Source organism: Bos taurus, chromosome 13 (assembly GCF_002263795.3).
Source record: "Bos taurus isolate L1 Dominette 01449 registration number 42190680 breed Hereford chromosome 13, ARS-UCD2.0, whole genome shotgun sequence".
In the NCBI taxonomy this organism is placed as follows: Eukaryota; Metazoa; Chordata; class Mammalia; order Artiodactyla; family Bovidae; genus Bos; species Bos taurus.
In genome coordinates, this window is record NC_037340.1 from 2396768 (window position 1) to 2416434 (window position 19667).

At 40.3% G+C, this 19667-nt stretch overlaps 1 protein-coding gene across 16 annotated transcripts in view; it reads left to right on the forward strand.

Moving 5' to 3' along the window:
- PLCB4 (phospholipase C beta 4) overlaps positions 1 to 19667 on the forward strand; it is a 482400-nt gene that overhangs the window by 375663 nt on the left and 87070 nt on the right. For all 16 annotated transcript variants that reach the window (XM_025000312.2, XM_059892392.1, XM_025000311.2 and 13 more), the window contains 2 exons: positions 2180 to 2270; positions 4071 to 4166. In XM_025000312.2, coding sequence (XP_024856080.1) covers positions 2180 to 2270; positions 4071 to 4166 — 187 coding nt within the window. The remainder of the gene's footprint in view (positions 1 to 2179; positions 2271 to 4070; positions 4167 to 19667) is intronic.

The following is a 19667-nucleotide window of genomic DNA, read 5'->3' on the forward strand; positions in this document are numbered from 1 at the left end:
CATCTTTGTCTCATACTGATTCTGCTGCTGCTGCTAAGTCGCTTTAGTCATGTCCGACTCTGTGCGACCCCATAGACGGCAGCCCATCAGGCTCCCCCGTTCCTGGGATTCTCCAGGCAAGAACACTGGAGTGGGTTGCCATTTCCTTCTCTGATGCATGAAAGTGAAAAGTGAAAGTGAAGTTGCTCAGTCGTGTCCGACTCTTAGCGACCCCATGGACTGCAGCCTACCAGGCTCCTCCATCCATGGGATTTTCCAGGCAAGAATACTGGAGTGGGGTGCCATTGCTTTCTCCACATACCGATTCTAAGGGAACCTAAACTAAGAAACAGCTCGATTTATTTTAGTTTTTACCTTGGTCCTTTGAGTATTTTATTTCCTTTGTTAGACTAAGGTGCTTGCTTTAACAGAAAGGTCTCTGCATTTTTTGTGAAGTGATGTGCACGTACATGAAAGGTTATGGGAACTCTGTAATATAAACGAGACTAAGATCTGAACTTCAGAACTTTAAGTCCTGGGAGCAGACCACAGGATACAAATGTAAAACCATAACTGAAAAAGAAGATGGACTATTATGTGTTGAATATTTATTGCCAATATCCAAGTGTAAGAGGGATCACTGGGAGTGAACCGGTTACAGCAGGCTTCCGAAAGGAAGCAGACTTTCAGCCAAGGGTTTCATTTGAGACAGAATGGATGTTGGACGGCATAGTGCTTTGCATGTATAAATAGTATAAAAATTAGTTTGGAAAATGAATGGACATGTGGAAGGATAGGTAGTTGTATAGATGGATGGTAGGGGGATGGAGAGCGGATGGGGATGGGTAAGACACAGTTCCATGGATCAGTTGTTGTTTAGTTGCTAAGTCATATTTGACTCTTTGCAACCCCATGGACAGCAGCACATGACCTTCACTTTCTCCCGGAATTTGCTCATGTCCATTGAATCAATGATACCATCCAAGCATCTCATGCTCTGTTGCCGCTTTCTCCTCAGTCTTTCCCAACATCAGGGTCTTTTCCAGTGAGTCAGCTCTTTGCATCACCTGGCCAAAGTGTTGGAGCTTCAGCTTCAGCATCAGTCCTTCCAGTAAATATTCAGGGTTGATTTCCTTTAGGATGGACTGGTTTGATTTCCTTTCGGTCCAAGGGACTCTCAAGAGTTCTCCAGCCCCACAATTCAAAAGGTATTAATTCTTACTTGGTCAACTTTCTTTTTTGTCCAACTCTCACATCCATACATGACGACTGGAAAAGCCATAGCTTTGACTATACGGACCTTTGTCGGCAAAGTGACCTCTTTGCTTTCCAGTATGCTGTCTAGGTTTGTCATAGCTTTCCTTCCAAGGAGCAAGCGTCTTTTAATTTCATGGCTGCAGTCAGCGTCTCCAGTGACTTTGGAGCCCAAGAAAATAAAAACTGCCACCATTTATACTTTGCCCTGGTCTATTTTCTATGAAGTGATGGGACTGGATGTCATGATCTTAGTTATTTGAATGTGAAGTTTTAAGCCAGCTTTTTCACTCTCTTCTTTCAGCTTCATCAATAGGCTCTTTAGTTCCTCTTTGCTTTCTACCGTAAGGTTATTGATATTTCCCCCAGCAATCTTGATTCCAGCTTGTGATCAGAGGTCATCAAATAAACGAACATCTCCTTTGAAGATATCAATGCAAGCAAATGAAACCATAGATGTCATTTTTCAATCATTAGGACCACTTCCTTCTTGATTCTCTTATTGCACCCACAAAGCCACAGTCCTGAGCTTTGAGGGTAGATCACTCTACTGAGCAGACCAGCTTGTGGTACAGCCCAACACTACACTTAGCCACACCAGCCAGCCCCATGACCCCTGTTACTTTACCAGATACTTAAAGAGGGTCAAGGTCTGGGGTTGAGGTGGATCCCGTTCCCTGAGACCACTGCAGGTTGGAGCCCACTCCCTGGGGAGAGCAGAGCAGCTCTGCGAACCTTGAGAGTCCTTTCTGGTGCCAAGTTTGCAGCTTTAGCTTAAGGCAAAGCATGGGCTAGTTTGGGGTGTGCAATGAAAGTATAAGGCTGTGCTGACTGCCACCTACTGGATGTTGGTTGTGTAACTCACAGGCCTTCTGCTCATTTTGGTCTGGAACAGAGAATGAAGAAGTAAAACTATCATCAATCAGCCTTTTCTGTTTGTCTCTAGCTGGAACCAGGCAGACCCTTGCCATCCCCAAATGACCTCAAAAGAAAAATACTCATCAAAAACAAACGACTGAAACCCGAGGTTGAAAAAAGTAAGTCAAATACACTCATCGATGACAGAAGGCATACATACGTTGCATCTTTAGACAGTTCAGCAATCTTGAATGAAACATACATTAAAACCACTGATTGGGGAGGAAGTGGGTCTAATCGTCTACATATTGTTCAGAACAAAGTTGCCACATTTCCACTCAAGTTTAGTTTCTACATCAACCCATTCTTGCAATGGGAAAACCTATTCATGTATTTATAGATCAGCATTTGGAGGAATCCTCAAGAAAGATGAGGAGAAAGCGAAAAAAGCATTTTAGAATTTATCAAGATAAAGGAGCTAGCACTTTATCAATTCATACACTTTAAAGTCCTCTTTAAAAGTTACCCTTTGCAGTTTCCCCTGTGATACGTACATAAACAGGGTTGAAGGTAATATGAGAATGTAGATGTGAATGAGACAGACAGGCAGACAGAAGTGATTTTATCTAGATATTGCCCCCTCTGTTTTCTGAAAACATTTTCTTTCCAAGTATGTTCTTCCATCAAATCTCTTAGTTCAGTGAAGGAATAACATCAAAAATTGGTATGATTGCATTGTGGCTTTTCCTTGGATATTCTAAACTAAAATTTTGAAATTATATTAACTCCACTGCAATACCAATAATGCCTTAGGAAAATGAAAACAACAAAGAAAAATATAATAAAATAAAAAAACTACTAAATGATATATTTTACACATATATACATGTACTGTAGACACATATATACACATGTACTTTTTGATATATACACACATTTTTAACAAAGTTGGGATCATATTAAATATACTTTTGGTCAGTTTTAATTCAAGCAATTAAGTATTCTTTTATCCAGTGAGATATAAACCTGTATACTAATTTTAATTCTAATGTATAAAACTTTTTAAAAATTCTAGTGTATGAAACACTATGTAACATTTATTATGTGGAATATAGTGTAATTTAACCAGGCCCTAGGTGATAGATTTTCACTGCTATGAAAACAATGGTGAACATGCTTGGATGTTAATTTCATGCATTTCTGCAGCCTTCTCCTTGGAATCACTTGGTACAGTTAGAGTTGATTGGCCAAAGCCTGTGTACATTTTCTATCATGATGTATCTTATTGTACTGTCTTTCAGAAAAGTTGTACCAGTTTATATGTCCACTATAATATATGAAGAACACCTGTTTCCCAGCAATATTTTTAATGCTGCTGGCTATTGGGCATGTTTTATATGTGTTCACAACTAATAAAAGAAAAATAATAATTTAATTTTTTAATTGTATATCTTTGATGACTAGTTTCTTTTTATTATTTATGATTTGCCTTCCTATATTTCCCCAATTTAAAAATTATTTCATGTGTCTATCTCATTGACTTCTGAGGGTTTTTTATACATTAGGATAAAAACTGGATTGTATCAATTGCAAATATTTTTTTCCTGAAGTTTTTCAGTTTCTCTTATGTCACTTAACTGTAATTGCCATGAACCATGGTCTGTGCCATATGCTACAAATTCTGGGTTTTGTATCAAGCCTCAGATCCTTCTGAGGGACTGAGCTGTGACTTTGCAGCCTGGTGACCAGGATATGGGGCATTTCCCCTATATTCCAACTATGTTCCAGCTATGGCATAGTTGCACATGCCTTCAGGAGTCAAGGCCACCAGGACTGGAAAGACTGTGGCCATGGCTGAGCCTTGGGAGCCTGGACAATAGGTTTCTCTTCCCTTTTCACCCTTCTTTATGTCCATCTTTAAGCCGGTTTTATAAGTGACTTAACCCTTGTCTCCATCTCCTTGTTTATTTTAATAACAGAACAGCTTGAAGCTTTGAAAAGCATGATGGAAGCCGGAGAATCCGCTGCCCCGGTGAACATCTTAGAGGATGATAATGAAGAGGAAATAGAAAGTGGTGAGTTATTCTTTTTTTAAATTTACATTTCACAAACATACTTTTTAAAATAAGGAAAACCTAAATTTATCTCATGGACCCTTTTATATCATGTGACATTTTAATTTCTTGTAGGTACCTGCACCATCCTTAATCTTCTGGTATTTAGGGGTACTCTTCCAAATAGTATGGCTTAGGATTTCCCTACACACTAGATTTTAGTAGCTTAGTCATCTCCTTTTCTGCTATGCCTTCAGCTGTTCAGCAGAAACTTACAGTCAGAGAATCCTTGAAGCACTTGCTATTGAAGACAGGGCTTAGAATAAAAAGAACATTTTTGTAGTCCTTTTCTATCAGCAAAACATGAACATCAGTGTTGTTACTCATGACAGCAGTTCAGGCAAGTTAAAAGGGAAGGAACATGGATAGGGACCCTCAGTAAATGCTTGGTTTGTGTGCATATATAGCACTTTGGCCACCTCATGTGAAGAGTTGTCTCATTGGAAAAGACTCTGATGCTGGGAGGGATTGGGGGCAGGAGGAGAAGGGGACGACAGAGGATGAGATGGCTGGATGGCATCACTGACTCGATGGACGTGAGTCTCAGTGAACTCCGGGAATTGGTGATGGACAGGGAGGCCTGGCGTGCTGCAATTCATGGGGTCGCAAAGAGTCGAACACGACTGAGCGACTGATCTGATCTGATAGTGAATTAGAAACTCAAAGTCAGAATCAAACTTTCAAGTTCAAATTCCTTCAAATCACCATCTCACTACAATAAGCTATATTCTAGTAGACAGAATAATTTTTGCAAAGGCAGCTTTGCTCAAAATATTTCAATATTTGCTATTACCTTCTATTTTACTTTGGCCATATAGCCACAACCATAACCTTTGGTTTTAAATAGGTCATTTGGAAGATTGTGAATGTTGTTAGAAAATTATTTGTTATGTAGCATGAGGATTGATTAACAAATGACATGAAAATTGATTAACAGAATAGCTTGTGTATGCACTGTGTGTCTGTTGATTAGAGCCTTGAGTTTAAGTAGTGCTTTTGGGGTAAATAATTTAGAAATTCTTATAGAAACTGTATTTTTTATATAAACATCTAAAATAGAAGAATAGATTTTAGGAAAGTTTGACATTATAGATAAAAACCTAAAAGCTGTGAGAACCAACTAATCATAATCACAGCCCCTAAAAAAGATTCCTGACTATGGAAGACACTTTATAAGTGATTTATGTTGCATGTCCAAACCATGGGAACATGACTTACGTTCATAGGTTTTATCCGAATAGCAGGGAGGCTGGAGTTAGCTGACGGTATTTAATCAGTGCCCGTTATGGTCATCTCTTACTGTGCAACAAACCACCCCAAAACACTTTACTGCTGTCTCTTCTAGTTCTGAGAGTCACCTGGGCTCAGGACGGGGGCTTTCCCTTTGGTTTCTCATGTGGTTGCCAGCAGACGGCATCAAGAGTCATCTGAAGGTCCCCTGAGCCAGCACCTGATGGCTCATTCGGAGCTGGTGGTTGACATTGGCTGGCTGTGACAGCTCAGTTGGATCTGTTGACACAGGCACCCTATGAGGCCTTTCTCTGTGATGTGGACTTCTCATAGCACGGTGGCCAACCTCCTTGATGAAATGTCCTGAGAGCTAGTGTTCCAAAGGGCAGAAAACAGAAGCAGCTAAACAATTTAAAAGCTATGCTTGGGAATGGCGTATCATTGCTTCCCCTGTGTTTTATTCATTAGCACAGTCTTAGTCTGGGCCCACCCACATTCTGGTGGGTGGGTGAGTAACTAGATCACATTGCAGAAGAGTCAGAGGGAAACTGATACTATTGCAGCTGTCTTTGGAAAATGCAGTCTGCCACATTGCCTATTATTTTATTTCACACTTTTTACAAATCATAAACCTGAACAAGATTTAAAAATAAAATCTTAAAAGGAATGTATTTAAACAAATCAATAAAAAATGGTACAAATGAACTTATTTACAAAACAAAAATAAAACACAGATCTTGAAATCAAACTTATGGTTACCAAAGGGGAAATGTCAGGGGAAGGGATAAATCAAGAGATTAGGATCAACATAAACACACAACTCAGTTCAGTTCAGTTCAGTTCAGTTGCTCTGTTGTGTCTGACTCTTTGCGACCCCATGGACTGCAGCCTGCCAGGTTTCCCTGTCCATTACCAACTCCTGGAGCTTGCTCAAACTCATGTCCATCGAGTCGGTCATGCCATCCAACCACCTTATCCTCGGTCATCCCTTCTCCTCCCGCCTTTAATCTTTCCCAGCATCAGGGTCTTTTCCAAGAAGTCAGTTCTTCACATCAAGTGGCCAAGGTATTGGAGTTTCTGCTTCAGCATCAGTCCTTCCAATGAATATTCAGGACTGATTTCCTTTAGGAGGGACTTGTTGGATCTCCTCACAGTCCAAGGGACTCTAAAGAGTCTTCTGCAACACCACACCTCAAGAGCATCAATTCTTCGGTGCTCAGCTTTCTTTATAGTCCAACTCTCACATCCATACTTGACTACTGGAGAAACCATAGCTTTAACTAGATGGACCTTTGTTGGCAAAGTAATGTCTCTGCTTTTTAATATGCTGTCTAGGTTGGTCCTAACTTTTCTTCCAAGGAGCAAGTGTCTTTTAATTTCATGGCTACAATCAACATCTGCAGTGATTTTTGGAGCCCCCTAAAATAAAGTCTGTCACTCTTTCCATTGTTTCTCCATCTATTTACCATGGAGTGAAGGCACTGGGTGGCATGATCTTAGTTTACTGAAAGTTTAGTTTTAAGCCATCTTTTCCACTCTCTTCTTTTACTTTCATCGAGAGGCTCTTTAGTTCCTCTTCACTTTCTGTCATAAGGGTGATGTCATCTGCGTATCTGAGGCTATTGATAATTCTCCCAGCAATCTTGATTCCAGCTTGTGTTTCATCTACCCTGGCATTTTGCTTGATGTACTCTGCATATAAGTTAAATAAGCAGGGTGACAATATACAGCCTTGATATACTCCTTTCCCAATTTGGAAACCAGTCTGAAACCAGTCTGTTGTTCCATGTCTGGTTCTAACTGTTGCTTCTTTACCTGCATAAAGTTTTCTCACGAGGCAGTCTAGTGACCGCCTGACTGGTAAGGTGGTCTGGTATTCCCATCTCTTTAAGAATTTTCCACAGTTTGTTGTGATCTATACAGTCAAAGAATTTGGCGTACTCAAAAAACCAGTTTTTTTGGAACTCTCTTGCTTTTCCTGTGAGCTAATGATGTTGGCAATTTGATCTCTGGTTCCTCTGCCTTTTCTAAATCCAGCTTGAACATCTTGAAGTTCATGGTTCACATACTACTGAAGCCTGATGATGGTGGTGGTTTATTTGCTAAGTCGTGTCCAACTCTTGTGACCCCATAGACAGTAGCCTGCCAGTCTCCTCTGTCCTTGGGATTCTCTAGGCAAGAATACTGGAGTTGGTTTCCATTTCCTTCTCCAGGAGATTTCCCTGACCCACGAATTGAACCTGGGTCTCCTGCATAGCAGGCACATTCTTTACCTACTGAGCTACTAGGGAGGTTGAAGTCTGGCTTGGAGAATTTTTAGCATTACTTAGCTAGCATGTGAGATGAGTGTAATTGTACAGTAGTTTAAACATTCTTTGGTATTGCTCTTCTTTGGGATTTGAATGAAAACTGACATTTTAGAAAAACTATTAAAAATTCCAACATATGGAGGCTGAACAACACACTGCTGAATAACCAACAAATCACAGAAGAAATCAAAAAAGAAATCAAAATATGCATAGAAACAAATGAAAATGAAAACACAACAACCCAAAACCTGTGGGACACTGTAAAAGCAGTGCTAAGGGGAAGGTTCATAGCAATACAGGCATACCTCAAGAAACAAGAAAAAAGTCAAATAAATAACCTAACTCTACACCTAAAACAACTAGAAAAGGAAGAAATGAAGAACCCCCAGGGTTAGTAGAAGGAAAGAAATCTTAAAAATCAGGGCAGAAATAAATGCAAAAGAAACAAAAGAGACCATAGCAAAAATCAACAAAACCAAAAGCTTTTTCTTTGAAAGGATAAATAAAATTTACAAACCATTAGCCAGACTCATCAAGAAACAAAGGGAGAAAAATCAAATCAATAAAATTAAATATGAAAATGGAGAGATCACAACAGACAACACAGAAATACAAAGGATCATAAGACTACTATCAGCAATTATATGCCAATAAAATGGAAAACTTGGAAGAAATGGACAAATTCTTAGAAAAGTACAACTTTCCAAAACTGAACCAGGAAGAAATAGAAAATCTTAACAGACCAATCATAAGCACAGAAATTGAAACTGTAAGCAGAAATCTTCCAGCAAACAAAAGCCCAGGTCCAAATGGCTTCACAGCTGAATTATACCAAAAATTTAGAGAAGAGCTAACACCTATCCTACTCAGACTCTTCCAGAAAATTGCAGAGGAAGGTAAACTTCCAAAGAGGCCACCATCACCCTAATACCAAAACCTGACAAAGATGCCACAAAAAAAGAAAACTACAGGCCAATGTCACTGATGAATACAGATGCAAAAATCCTTAACAAAATTCTAGCAATCAGAATCCAACAACACATTAAAAAGATCATACACCATGACCAAATGGGTTTTATCCCAGGGATGCAAGGATTCTTCAATATCCGCAAATCAATCACTGTAATACACCACATTAACAAATTGAAAAATAAAAACCATACGATTATCTCAATAGATGCAGAGAAAGCCTTTGACAAAAGTCAACATCCATTTATGGTAAAAATCCTCCAGAAATCAGGAATAGAAGGAACATACCTCAACATAATAAAAGCTATATATGAGAAACCCACAGCAAACATAATTAACATTATGGTGAAAAATTGAAAGCATTTCCCTAAAGTCAGGAACAAGACAAGGGTGCCCACTTTCACCACTGCTATTCAACATAGTTTTAGAAGTTTTGGCCATAGAAATCAGAGCAGAAAAAGAAATAAAAGGAATCCAAATTGGAAAAGAAGAAGTAAAACTCACTTTTTGATATGATCCTCTACATAGAAAACCCTAAATACTCCACCAGAAAATTACTAGAGCTAATCAGTGAATATAGTAAAGTTGCAGGATATAAAATCAACACACGGAAATCCCTTGCATTCCTATACACTAATAATGAGAAAATAGAGAAATTAAGGAAACAATTCCATTCACCATTGCAATGAAAAGAATAAAATACTGAGGAATATATCTACCTAAAGAAACTAAAGACCTATATATAGAAAACTATAAAACACTGATGAAAGAAATCAAAGAGGACACCAATAGATGGAGAAATATACCATGTTCATGGATCTGAAGAATCAATATAGTGAAAATGAGTATACTACCCAAAGCAATCTATAGACTCAATGCAATCCCTATCAAGCTACCAATGGTATTTTTCACAGAGCTAGAACAAATAATTTCACAACTTGTATGGAAATACAAAAAACCTCAAATAGCCAAAGCAATCTTGAGAAAGAAGAATGGAACTGGAGAAATCAACCTGCCTGACTTCAGGCTCTACTACAAAGCCACAGTCATCAAGACAGTATGGTACTGGCACAAAGACAGAAATATAGATCAATGGAGCAAAATAGAAAGCCCAGAGATAAATCCACACACCTATGGACACCTTATCTTTGACAAAGGAGGCAAGAATACACAGTGGAGAAAAGACAATCTCTTTAACAAGTGGTGCTGGGAAAACTGGTCAACCACTTGTAAAAGAATGAAACTAGAACACTTTCTAACACCATACACAAAAATAAACTCAAAATGGATTAAAGATCTAAATGTAGACCAGATACTATAAAACTCCTAGAGGAGAACATGGGCAAAACACTCTCCGACATAAATCACAGCAGGATCCTCTATGATCCACCTCCTAGAATATTGGAAATAAAAGCAAAAATAAACAAATGGGACCTAATTAAAATTAAAAGCTTCTGCACAACAAAGGAAATTATAAGCAAGGTGAAAAGACAGCCTTCAGAATGGGAGAAAATATTAGCAAATGAAGCAACTGACAAAGTACTAATCTCAAAAATATACAAGCAACTCCTGCAGCTCAACTCCAGAAAAATAAACGACCCAATCAAAAAATGGGCCAAAGAACTAAACAGACATTTCTCCAAAGAAGACATACAGATGGCTAACAAACACATGAAAAGATGCTCAACATCACTCATTATCAAAGAAATGCAAATCAAAACCACAATGAGGTACCATTTCACACCAGTCAGAATGGCTGCAATCCAAAAGTCTACAAGCAATAAATGCTGGAGAGGAAAGAGAACCCTCTTACACTGTTGGTGGGAATGCAAACTAGTACAGCCACTATGGAGAACAGTGTGGAGATTCCTTAAAAAACTGGAAATAGAACTGCCATGCAACCAAGCAATCCCACTACTGGGCATACACACCGAGGAAACCAGAATTGAAAGAAACATGTGTACCCCAATGTTCATCACAGCACTGTTTATAATAGCCAGGACATGGAAGCAACCTAGATGCCCATTAGCAGACGAATGGGTAAGAAAGCTGTGGTACATATACACAATGGAGTATTACTCAGCCATTAAAAAGAATACATTTGAATCAGTTCTAATGAGATGGATGAAACTGGAGCCTATTATACAGTGAAGTAAGCCAGAAAGAAAAACACCAATACAGTATACTAATGCATATATATGGAATTTAGAAAGATGGTAATGATAACCCTGTATGCAAGACAGCAAAAGAGACACAGATGTATAGAACAGTCTTTTGGACTCTGTGGGAGAGGGAGAGGGTGGGATGATTTGGGAGAATGGCATTGAAACATGTATAATATCATATATGAAATGAATCACAAGTCCACGTTCAATGCATGATATAGGGTGCTTGGGGCTGGTGCACTGGGATGACCCAGAGGGATGGTACGGGGAGGGGAGTGAGAGGGTGTTTCAGGATGGGGAACACATGTACACCCGTGGCAGATTCATGTTGATGTATGGCAAAACCAATACAATATTGTAAAGTAATTAGCCTCCAATTAAAACAAATAAATTTATATTAAAAAATAAATGAATAAATAGAAAGATTTTTCAGTAAAAAACAAAAAAAAAGAAAGAAAGAAAACTGACATTTTCAGTCCTGTGGCCACTGCTGTGTTTTCCAAATTTGCTGGCATATTGAGTGCAACATTTTCACAGCATCATCTTTTAGGATCTGAAATAGCTCAACTGGAATTCCATCACCTCCACTAGCTTTGTTCACAGTGATGCTTCCTAAAGCCCACTTGACGTTGCATTCTAGTATGTCTGGCTCTAGGTGAGTGATCACACCATCATGGTTGTCTGGGTCATGAAGATCTTTTTTGTAAAGCTCTTCTGTGTATTCTTGCCCCTCTTCTTAATATCTTCTGCTTCTGTTAGGTCCATACCATTTCTGTCCTTTATTTTGCCCATCTTTGCTTGAAATGTTCCTTTGGTATCTCTAATTTTCTTGAAGAGATCTCTAGTTTCTCCCATTCTATTGTTTTCCTCTATTTCTTTGCATTGATTGCTGAGGAATGCTTTCTTATCTCTCCTTGCTATTCTTTGGAACTCTGCAATCAAACGAGTATACTTTTCCTTTTTTCCTTTGCCTTTAGCTTCTCTTCTTTTCTCAGCTATTTTTAACACCTGCTCAGACAAGCATTTTGCCTTTTTTGTATTTCCTTTTCTTGGGAATGGCACCCAACTCCAGTACTCTTGCCTGGAAAATCCCATGGATGGAGGAGCCTGGTAGTCTGCAGTCCGTGAGGTCTCTAAGAGTCCGACACAACTGAGTGACTTCACTTTCACTTTTCACTTTCATGCATTGGAGAAGGAAATGGCAACTTACTCCAGTATTCTTGCCTGGAGAACCCCAGGGACAAGGGAACCTCGTGGGCTGCCGTTTATGTCCATCTCCAGAGTTGGACATGACTGAGTGACTTCACTTTCTTGGGAATGGTTTTGATCACTGCCTCCTATACAGTGTCACAAACCTCCATCCATAGTTCTTCAAGCACGCTATCAGATCTAATCCCTTTAATCTTTTTGTCACTTCTACTGTATAATCATAAGGGATTTGATTTAGGTCATACCTGAATGGTCTAGTGGTTTTCCCTACTTTCTTCCATTTAAGTCTGAATTTGGCAATAAGGAGTTCATGATCTGAGCCAGTCACCTCCTGATCTTGTTTTTGCTTACTGTATAGAGCTTCTCCATCTTTGGTTGCAAAGAATATAGTCAATCTGATTTTGATATTGACTGTCTGGTAACGTGCATGGTCTAGTCTTCTCTTGTGTTGTTGGAAGAGGGTGTTTGCTATGACCAGTGCGTTCTCTTGGCAAAACTGTGTTAGCCTTTGCCCTGCTTCTTTCTGTACTCCAAGGCCAAATTTGCCTGTTACTCCAGGTATCTCTTGACTTCCTACTTTTGCATTCCAGTCCCCTATAATGAAAAGGAGATCTTTTGGAGGAGTTAGTTCTAGAATGTCTTGTAGGTCTTCATAGAACCATTCAGCTTCAACTTCTTCAGCATTAGTAATCGGGGCATAGACTTGGATTACCGTGATATTGAATGGCTTGCCTTGGAAACAAACAGAGATCACTCTGTCATTTTTGAGATGCATCCAAGTACTGGCATTTTGGACTCTTTTGTTGACTATGAGGGCTACTCCATTTCTTCTAAGGGATTCTTGCCCACAGCAATAGATATAATCATCATCTGAATTAAATTAAAATTAAATTAAAAATTCCCTTCCATTTTAGTTCACTAATTTGTAAATGAATGTCGACGTTCACTCTTGACATCTCCTGTTTGACCACTCCCAATTTGCCTTGATCCATGAACCTAAGATTCCAGGTTCCTATGCAATATTGCTCTTTACAGCATTGGACTTTACTTCCATCACCAGCCACATCCATAACTGTGCACTGTTTTCTCTTTGGCTTTGTCTCTTCATTCTTTCTGGTGTTATTTCTCCACTTTTCTCCAGTAGCATATTGGGCACCTACCGACCTGGGGAGTTCATCTTTCAGTGTCCTATCATTCTGCCTTTTCATAGTGTTCTTGGGGTTCTCAAGGCAAGAATACTGAAGTGGCTTGGCATTCTTTTCTCCAGTGGACCACGTTTTGTCAGAACTCTCCACCATGACTCATCCGTTTTGGGTGGCCCTACAAGGCATGGCCTTTTCATACTGTTCATGGGGTTCTCAAGGCAAGAATACTGAAGTGGTTTGTCATTCCCTTCTCCAGTGGGCCACATCCTGTCAGATCTCTCCACCATGACCCGCCTGTCTTGGGTTGCCCCACGGGCATGGCTTAGTTTCATTGAGGTAGTCAAGGCTGTGGTCCTAGTGTGATTAGATTGACTAGTTTTCTGTGAGTATGGTTTCAGTGTGTTTGCCCTCTGATGCCCTCTTGCAACACCTACCATCTTACTTGGGTTTCTCTTGCCTTGGGCGTGTGGTATCTCTTCACGGCTGCTCCAGCAAAGTGCAGCCATCGCTCCTTACCTTGGACGAGGAGTATCTCCTCACCGCCGCCCTTCCTGACCTTCAACGTGGGATAGCTCCTCTAGGCCCTCCTGTGCACGTGCAGCCACGGCTCCTTGGACATGGAGTTGAGTACTGAAAGAGAAACTCCACAGGTCAGTAGGTGCCCAGTGTGCTACTGGAGATCAGTGGAGAAACAACTCCAGAAAGAATGAAGGGATGGAGCCAAAGCAAAAAGTATACCCAGCTGTGGATGTGACTGGTGATAGAAGCAAGGTCTGATACTGTAAAGAGCAATATTGCATAGGAACCTGGAATGTCAGGTCCATGAATCAAGGCAAATTGGAAGTGGTCAAACGAGAGATGGCAAGAGTGAATGTCGACATTCTAGGAATCAGCGAACTGAAATGGACTGGAATGGGTCAATTTAATTCAGATGACCATTATATCTACTACTGCAGGCAGGAATCCCTCAGAAGAAATGGAGTGGCCATCATGGTCAACAAAAGAGTCCAAAATGCAGTACTTGGATGCAATCTCAAAAACGACAGAATGATCTCTGTTCGTTTCCAGGGCAAACCATTCAATATCACAATAATCCAAGTCTACACCCCAACCAGTAATGCTGAAGAAGCTGAAGTTGAATGGTTCTATGAAGACCTACAAGACCTTCTAGAACTAACACCCAAAAAAGATGTCCTTTTCATTATAGGGGACTGGAATGCAAAAGTAGGAAGTCAAGAAACACCTGGAGTAACAGGCAAATTTGGCCTTGGAATACGGAATGAAGCAGGTCAAAGGCTAATAGAGTTTTGCCAAGAAAATGCACTGGTCATAACAAACACCCTCTTCCAACAACACAAGAGAAGACTCTATACATGGACATCACCAGATGGTCAACACCGAAATCAGATTGATTATATTCTTTGCAGCCAAAGATGGAGAAGCTCTATACAGTCAGTAAAAACAAGACCAGGAGCTGACTGTGGCTCAGATCATGAACTCCTTATATTGCCAAATTCAGACTTAAATTGAAGAAAGTAGGGAAAACCACTAGACCATTCAGGTATGACCTAAATCAAATCCCATATGATTATACAGTGAAAGTGAGAAATAGATTTAAGGGCCTAGATCTGATAGATAGAGTGCCTGATGAACTATGGAATGAGGTTCGTGACATTGTACAGGAGACAGGGATCAAGACCATTCCCATGGAAAAGAAATGCAAAAAAGCAAAATGGCTGTCTGGGGAGGCCTTACAAATTTCTGTGAAAAGAAGAGAAGCGAAAAGCAAAGGAGAAAAGGAAAGATATAAACATCTGAATGCAGAGTTCCAAAGAATAGCAAGAAGAGATAAGAAAGCCTTCTTCAGCGATCAGTGCAAAGAAATAGAGGAAAACAACAGAATGGGAAAGACTAGGGATATCTTCAAGAAAATCAGAGATACCAAAGGAACATTTCTTGCAAAGATGGGCTCGATAAAGGACAGAAATGGTATGGACCTAACAGAAGCAGAAGATATTAAGAAGAGATGGCAAGAATACACAGAAGAACTGTACAAAAAAGATCTTCACGACCCAGATAATCATGATGGTGTGATCACTGACCTAGAGCCAGACATCCTGGAATGTGAAGTCAAGTGGGCCTTAGAAAGCATCACTACTAACAAAGGTAGTGGAGGTGATGGAATTCCAGTTGAGCTATTCCAAATCCTGAAAGATGATGCTGTGAAAGTGCTGCACTCAATATGCCAGCAAATTTGGAAAACCCAGCAGTGGCCACAGGACTGGAAAAAGTCAGTTTTCATTCCAATCCCAAAGAAAGGCAATGCCAAAGAATGCTCAAACTACCGCACAATTGCACTCATCTCACATGCTAGTAAAGTAATGCTCAAAATTCTCCAAGCCAGGCTTCAGCAATATGTGAACCATGAACTTCCTGAAGTTCAAGCTGGTTTTAGAGAAGCAGAGGAACCAGAGATCAAATTGCCAACATCCGCTGGATCATGGAAAAAGCAAGAGAGTTCCAGAAAAACATCTATTTCTGCTTTATTGACTATGCCAAAGCCTTTGACTGTGTGGATCACAATCAACTGTGGAAAATTCTGAAAGAGATGGGAATACCAGACCACCTGACCTGCCTCTTGAGAAATCTGTATGCAGGTCAGGAAGCAACAGTTAGAACTGGACATGGAACAACAGACTGGTTCCAAATAGGAAAAGGAGTACCTCAAGGCTGTATATTGTCACCCTGCTTATTTAACTTATATGCAGAGTACATCATGAGAAATGCTGGACTGGAAGAAACACAAGCTGGCATCAAGATTGCCTGGAGAAATATCAGTAACCTCAGACATGCAGATGACACCACCCTTATGGCAGAAAGTGAAGAGGAACTCAAAGCCTCTTGATGAAAATGAAAGTGGAGAGTGAAAAAGTTGGCTTAAAGCTCAACATTCAGAAAACGAAGATCATGGCATCCGGTCCCATCACTTCATGGCAAATAGATGGGGAAACAGTGGAAACTGTCAGACTTTATTTTTCTGGGCTCCAAAATCACTACAGATGGTAACTGCAGCCATGAAATTAAAAGACGCTTACTCCTTGGAAGGAAAGTTATGACCAACCTAGATAGCATATTCAAAAGCAGAGACATTGCTTTGCCAACAAAGGTTCGTCTAGTCAAGGCTATGGTTTTTCCTGTGGTCATGTATGGATGTGAGAGTTGGACTGTGAAGAAGGCTGAGAGCCGAAGAATTGATGCTTTTGAACTGTGGTGTTGGAGAAGACTCTTGAGAGTCCCTTGGACTGCAAGGAGATCCAACCAGTCCATTCTGAAGGAGATCAGCCCTAGGATTTCTTTGGAAGGAATGATGCTAAAGCTGAAACTCCAGTACTTTGGCCACCTCATGCGAAGAGTTGACTCATTGGAAAAGACTCTGATGCTGGGAGGGATTGGGGGCAGGAGGAGAAGGGGACGACAGAGGATGAGATGGTTGGATGGCATCACTGACTCGATGGACGTAAGTCTGAGTGAACTCCGGGAGTTGGTGATGGACAGGGAGGCCTGGTGTGCTGCGATTCATGGGGTTGCACAGAGTTGGACACGACTGAGCGACTGAACTGATCTGACAGGGCATGGCTTATAGTTTCATTGAGTTAGACAAGGCTGTGGTCCATGTGATCAGTTTGATTAGTTTTCTGTGATTGTAGTTTTCAATCTGTCTGCCCTCTGAGGGATAAGGATAAGAGGCTTATGGAATTTTCTTGATGGGAGAGACTGACTGTGGGGAAAACTGGGTCTTGTTCTGATGGGTGGGGCCATGCTCAGTAATTCTTTAATCCAATTTTCTGTTGATGGGCGAGGCCCTCTTCCGTCCTTGTTTTTTGACCTGAGACCAAACTATGGTGGAGGTAATGAAGATAATGGCAGCCTCCTTCAAAAGGTCCCACACATGCACGGCCGTACACAGTGCCCCCGACCCTGCAGCAGGCCACCGCCACCCCACTGCCTCCACTGGAGCCTCCTGGACACTCACAGGCAAGTCTGGGTCAGTCTCTTGTGGAGTTACTGCTCCTTTCTCCTGGATCCTGGTGCCCACAAGGTTTTGTTTGTGCCCTCCAAAGGTCTGTTTCCCCAGTCCTGTGTAAGTTCTATAATCAAATCCCACTGGCCTCCAAAGTCAAATTATCTGGGATTTCTCAGTCCCTTTGCCAGATCCCCAGGTTGGGACATCTGTTGTGGGTCCTAGAACTTTCTTAACAGCGCAAGGATTTCTTTGGTATAATTGTTTTGCAGTTTGTGGGTTGTCTGCTCTGCTGCTCTATGGTGGGGTTAATGGCGACCTCCTCCAAGAGGGCTTATGCCACAGGCTGTGTGACCAGGTAGCTGCACCCAGAGCCCCTGCAGCAGGCCACTGCTGACTCGTACCTGTGCAGGAGACTCAAGCAGGTCTGGTCAGTCTCTGTGGGGTCTCTGGGTCCTGGTGCACACAAGGTTTTGTTTGAACCCTCTGAGCATCTCTGGCAGGTATGGGGTTTGTTTCTAAATGCTGTTTCACCCCTCCTACAATCTTACTGGGGCTTCTCCTTTGCCCTTGGACGTGGGGTATCTTTTTTTGGTCAGATCCAACATTCTCCTGTAGATGCTTGTTCAGCAGCGAGTTGTTATTTTGGAGTTCTCATAAAAGATAAGTGCCCACATCCTTCTACCCTACCATCTTGCCAGCACAAAACTAGTCTTTTGCATTCTATTGTTTTCCTCTATTTGTTGCAATGATCACTGAAGAAGGCTTTCTTATCTCTCCTTGCTATTCTTTGGAACTCCACATTCAAATGGGTATATCTTTCCTTTTCTCCTTTGCTTTTCACTTCTCCTTTTCTCAGCTATTTGTAGGGCCTCCTTAGACAACCATTTTGCCTTTTTTCATTTCTTTTTTCTTGGGGATGGTCTTGATCACTGCCTCCTGTACGATATCATGAACCTCCACCATAGTTCTTCAGGTACTCTGCCTACCAGATCTAATCCCTCGAATCTGTTTGTCAGCACACAACTACATATAAAATAGATAACTAACAGGCACCTACTGTATAGCACAGGAAACTCTAGTCAGTATTATTAATAACCTATATGAGAAAAGAAATGGAAAAAAATTGGATAAATGTATGTGTATAACTGAATCTCTTCACTGTACACTTGAAACTAACACAACATTGTAAATCAATTATACTCCAATAAAAATATTTAAAAGATCAATAAAGTACTTTTAAGCCTTGAAAGTCTGAATATTATATAAAAACTGACCCTTAACTTTAGGTTAACTTTCATAGATGATAATCAAAAACATGTTACTAGATAATAATCCAGTAAAGCTATATAATAATGAAATACACTAAGAAAAATAATAATAATATTAATGATAACAACAACTACAATTGTTGTACCAACTGTGATCGAGTGCTTTATGTCAGTGCCTTCTCTAATCTTTATGCAGCCTAATGAAACAGTTATTACATTCCTTTTTCAGAAGAAGAAACTGAAGCTTAGATAAATAACATATGTTACATGTGGTGCCACCGCTGGTTGGCAATGACACTAAGACTCAATCTCAAATTGCCTTGACTCCAGGGTCAAGTCCTTTGGTACCTCACAACATTGTCCTTCTAATGTATAGAAATATAAAGAACAGAATATGCAAAATCATTGTTTGTCTTTAAAAAAGGAAAAACAATATAAATGATATGAGTCAGAGATGTGAAGTTTCTTGAACATACACACATTCATCTAAAATGAGGGGTCAGTATGATCCACTTATCATCCTTAAGGCTACTTTCCCAACTTTTATACAGATGCTCATCATTCCTAGAGACAAAATAAATTTGCCTCTAGTAACTCCCATGTTATTCCAGAAAAGTTTGTGGTAAAGTTTTAGTTGCTCTGACAGAAATGTGTTAATTCATACGTACCTGAGTTTCTCTCTAACGGTAAAGATGTCTGCTATCCCCGCTACATATGAGTCTTATGTCCCCTCAGTCATACTTGAGTTTAGTTATGGTCAACCAGTTGGCTGTAATTACCCTCTATCACAGTATAATCCTACTACACATGAATGAGGAGTCTCTAATTTAAATACTTGAACAGAAAACCAAGCACAGTTCAAGAGTGCAGACCTGCCTGAAAGCTTTGGAAAATAAAAAAGGCTCTCAGTCAGTGAATATGTGTGTCCAGTTATTAGGCTGGACATAGATTCAGATGAGCAGGATTATACATAGGAAACCCTAAAGATACCACCAGAAAATTACTAGAGCTGATCAATGAATTGAGTAGAGTTGCAGGATACAAAATTAATACAAATCCCTTGTATTATACATAGAAAACCCTAGAGATGTGACCAGATGAGAAGCAGGGAATACCAACATTGTGTGCGGTTGTTGGTGTTAG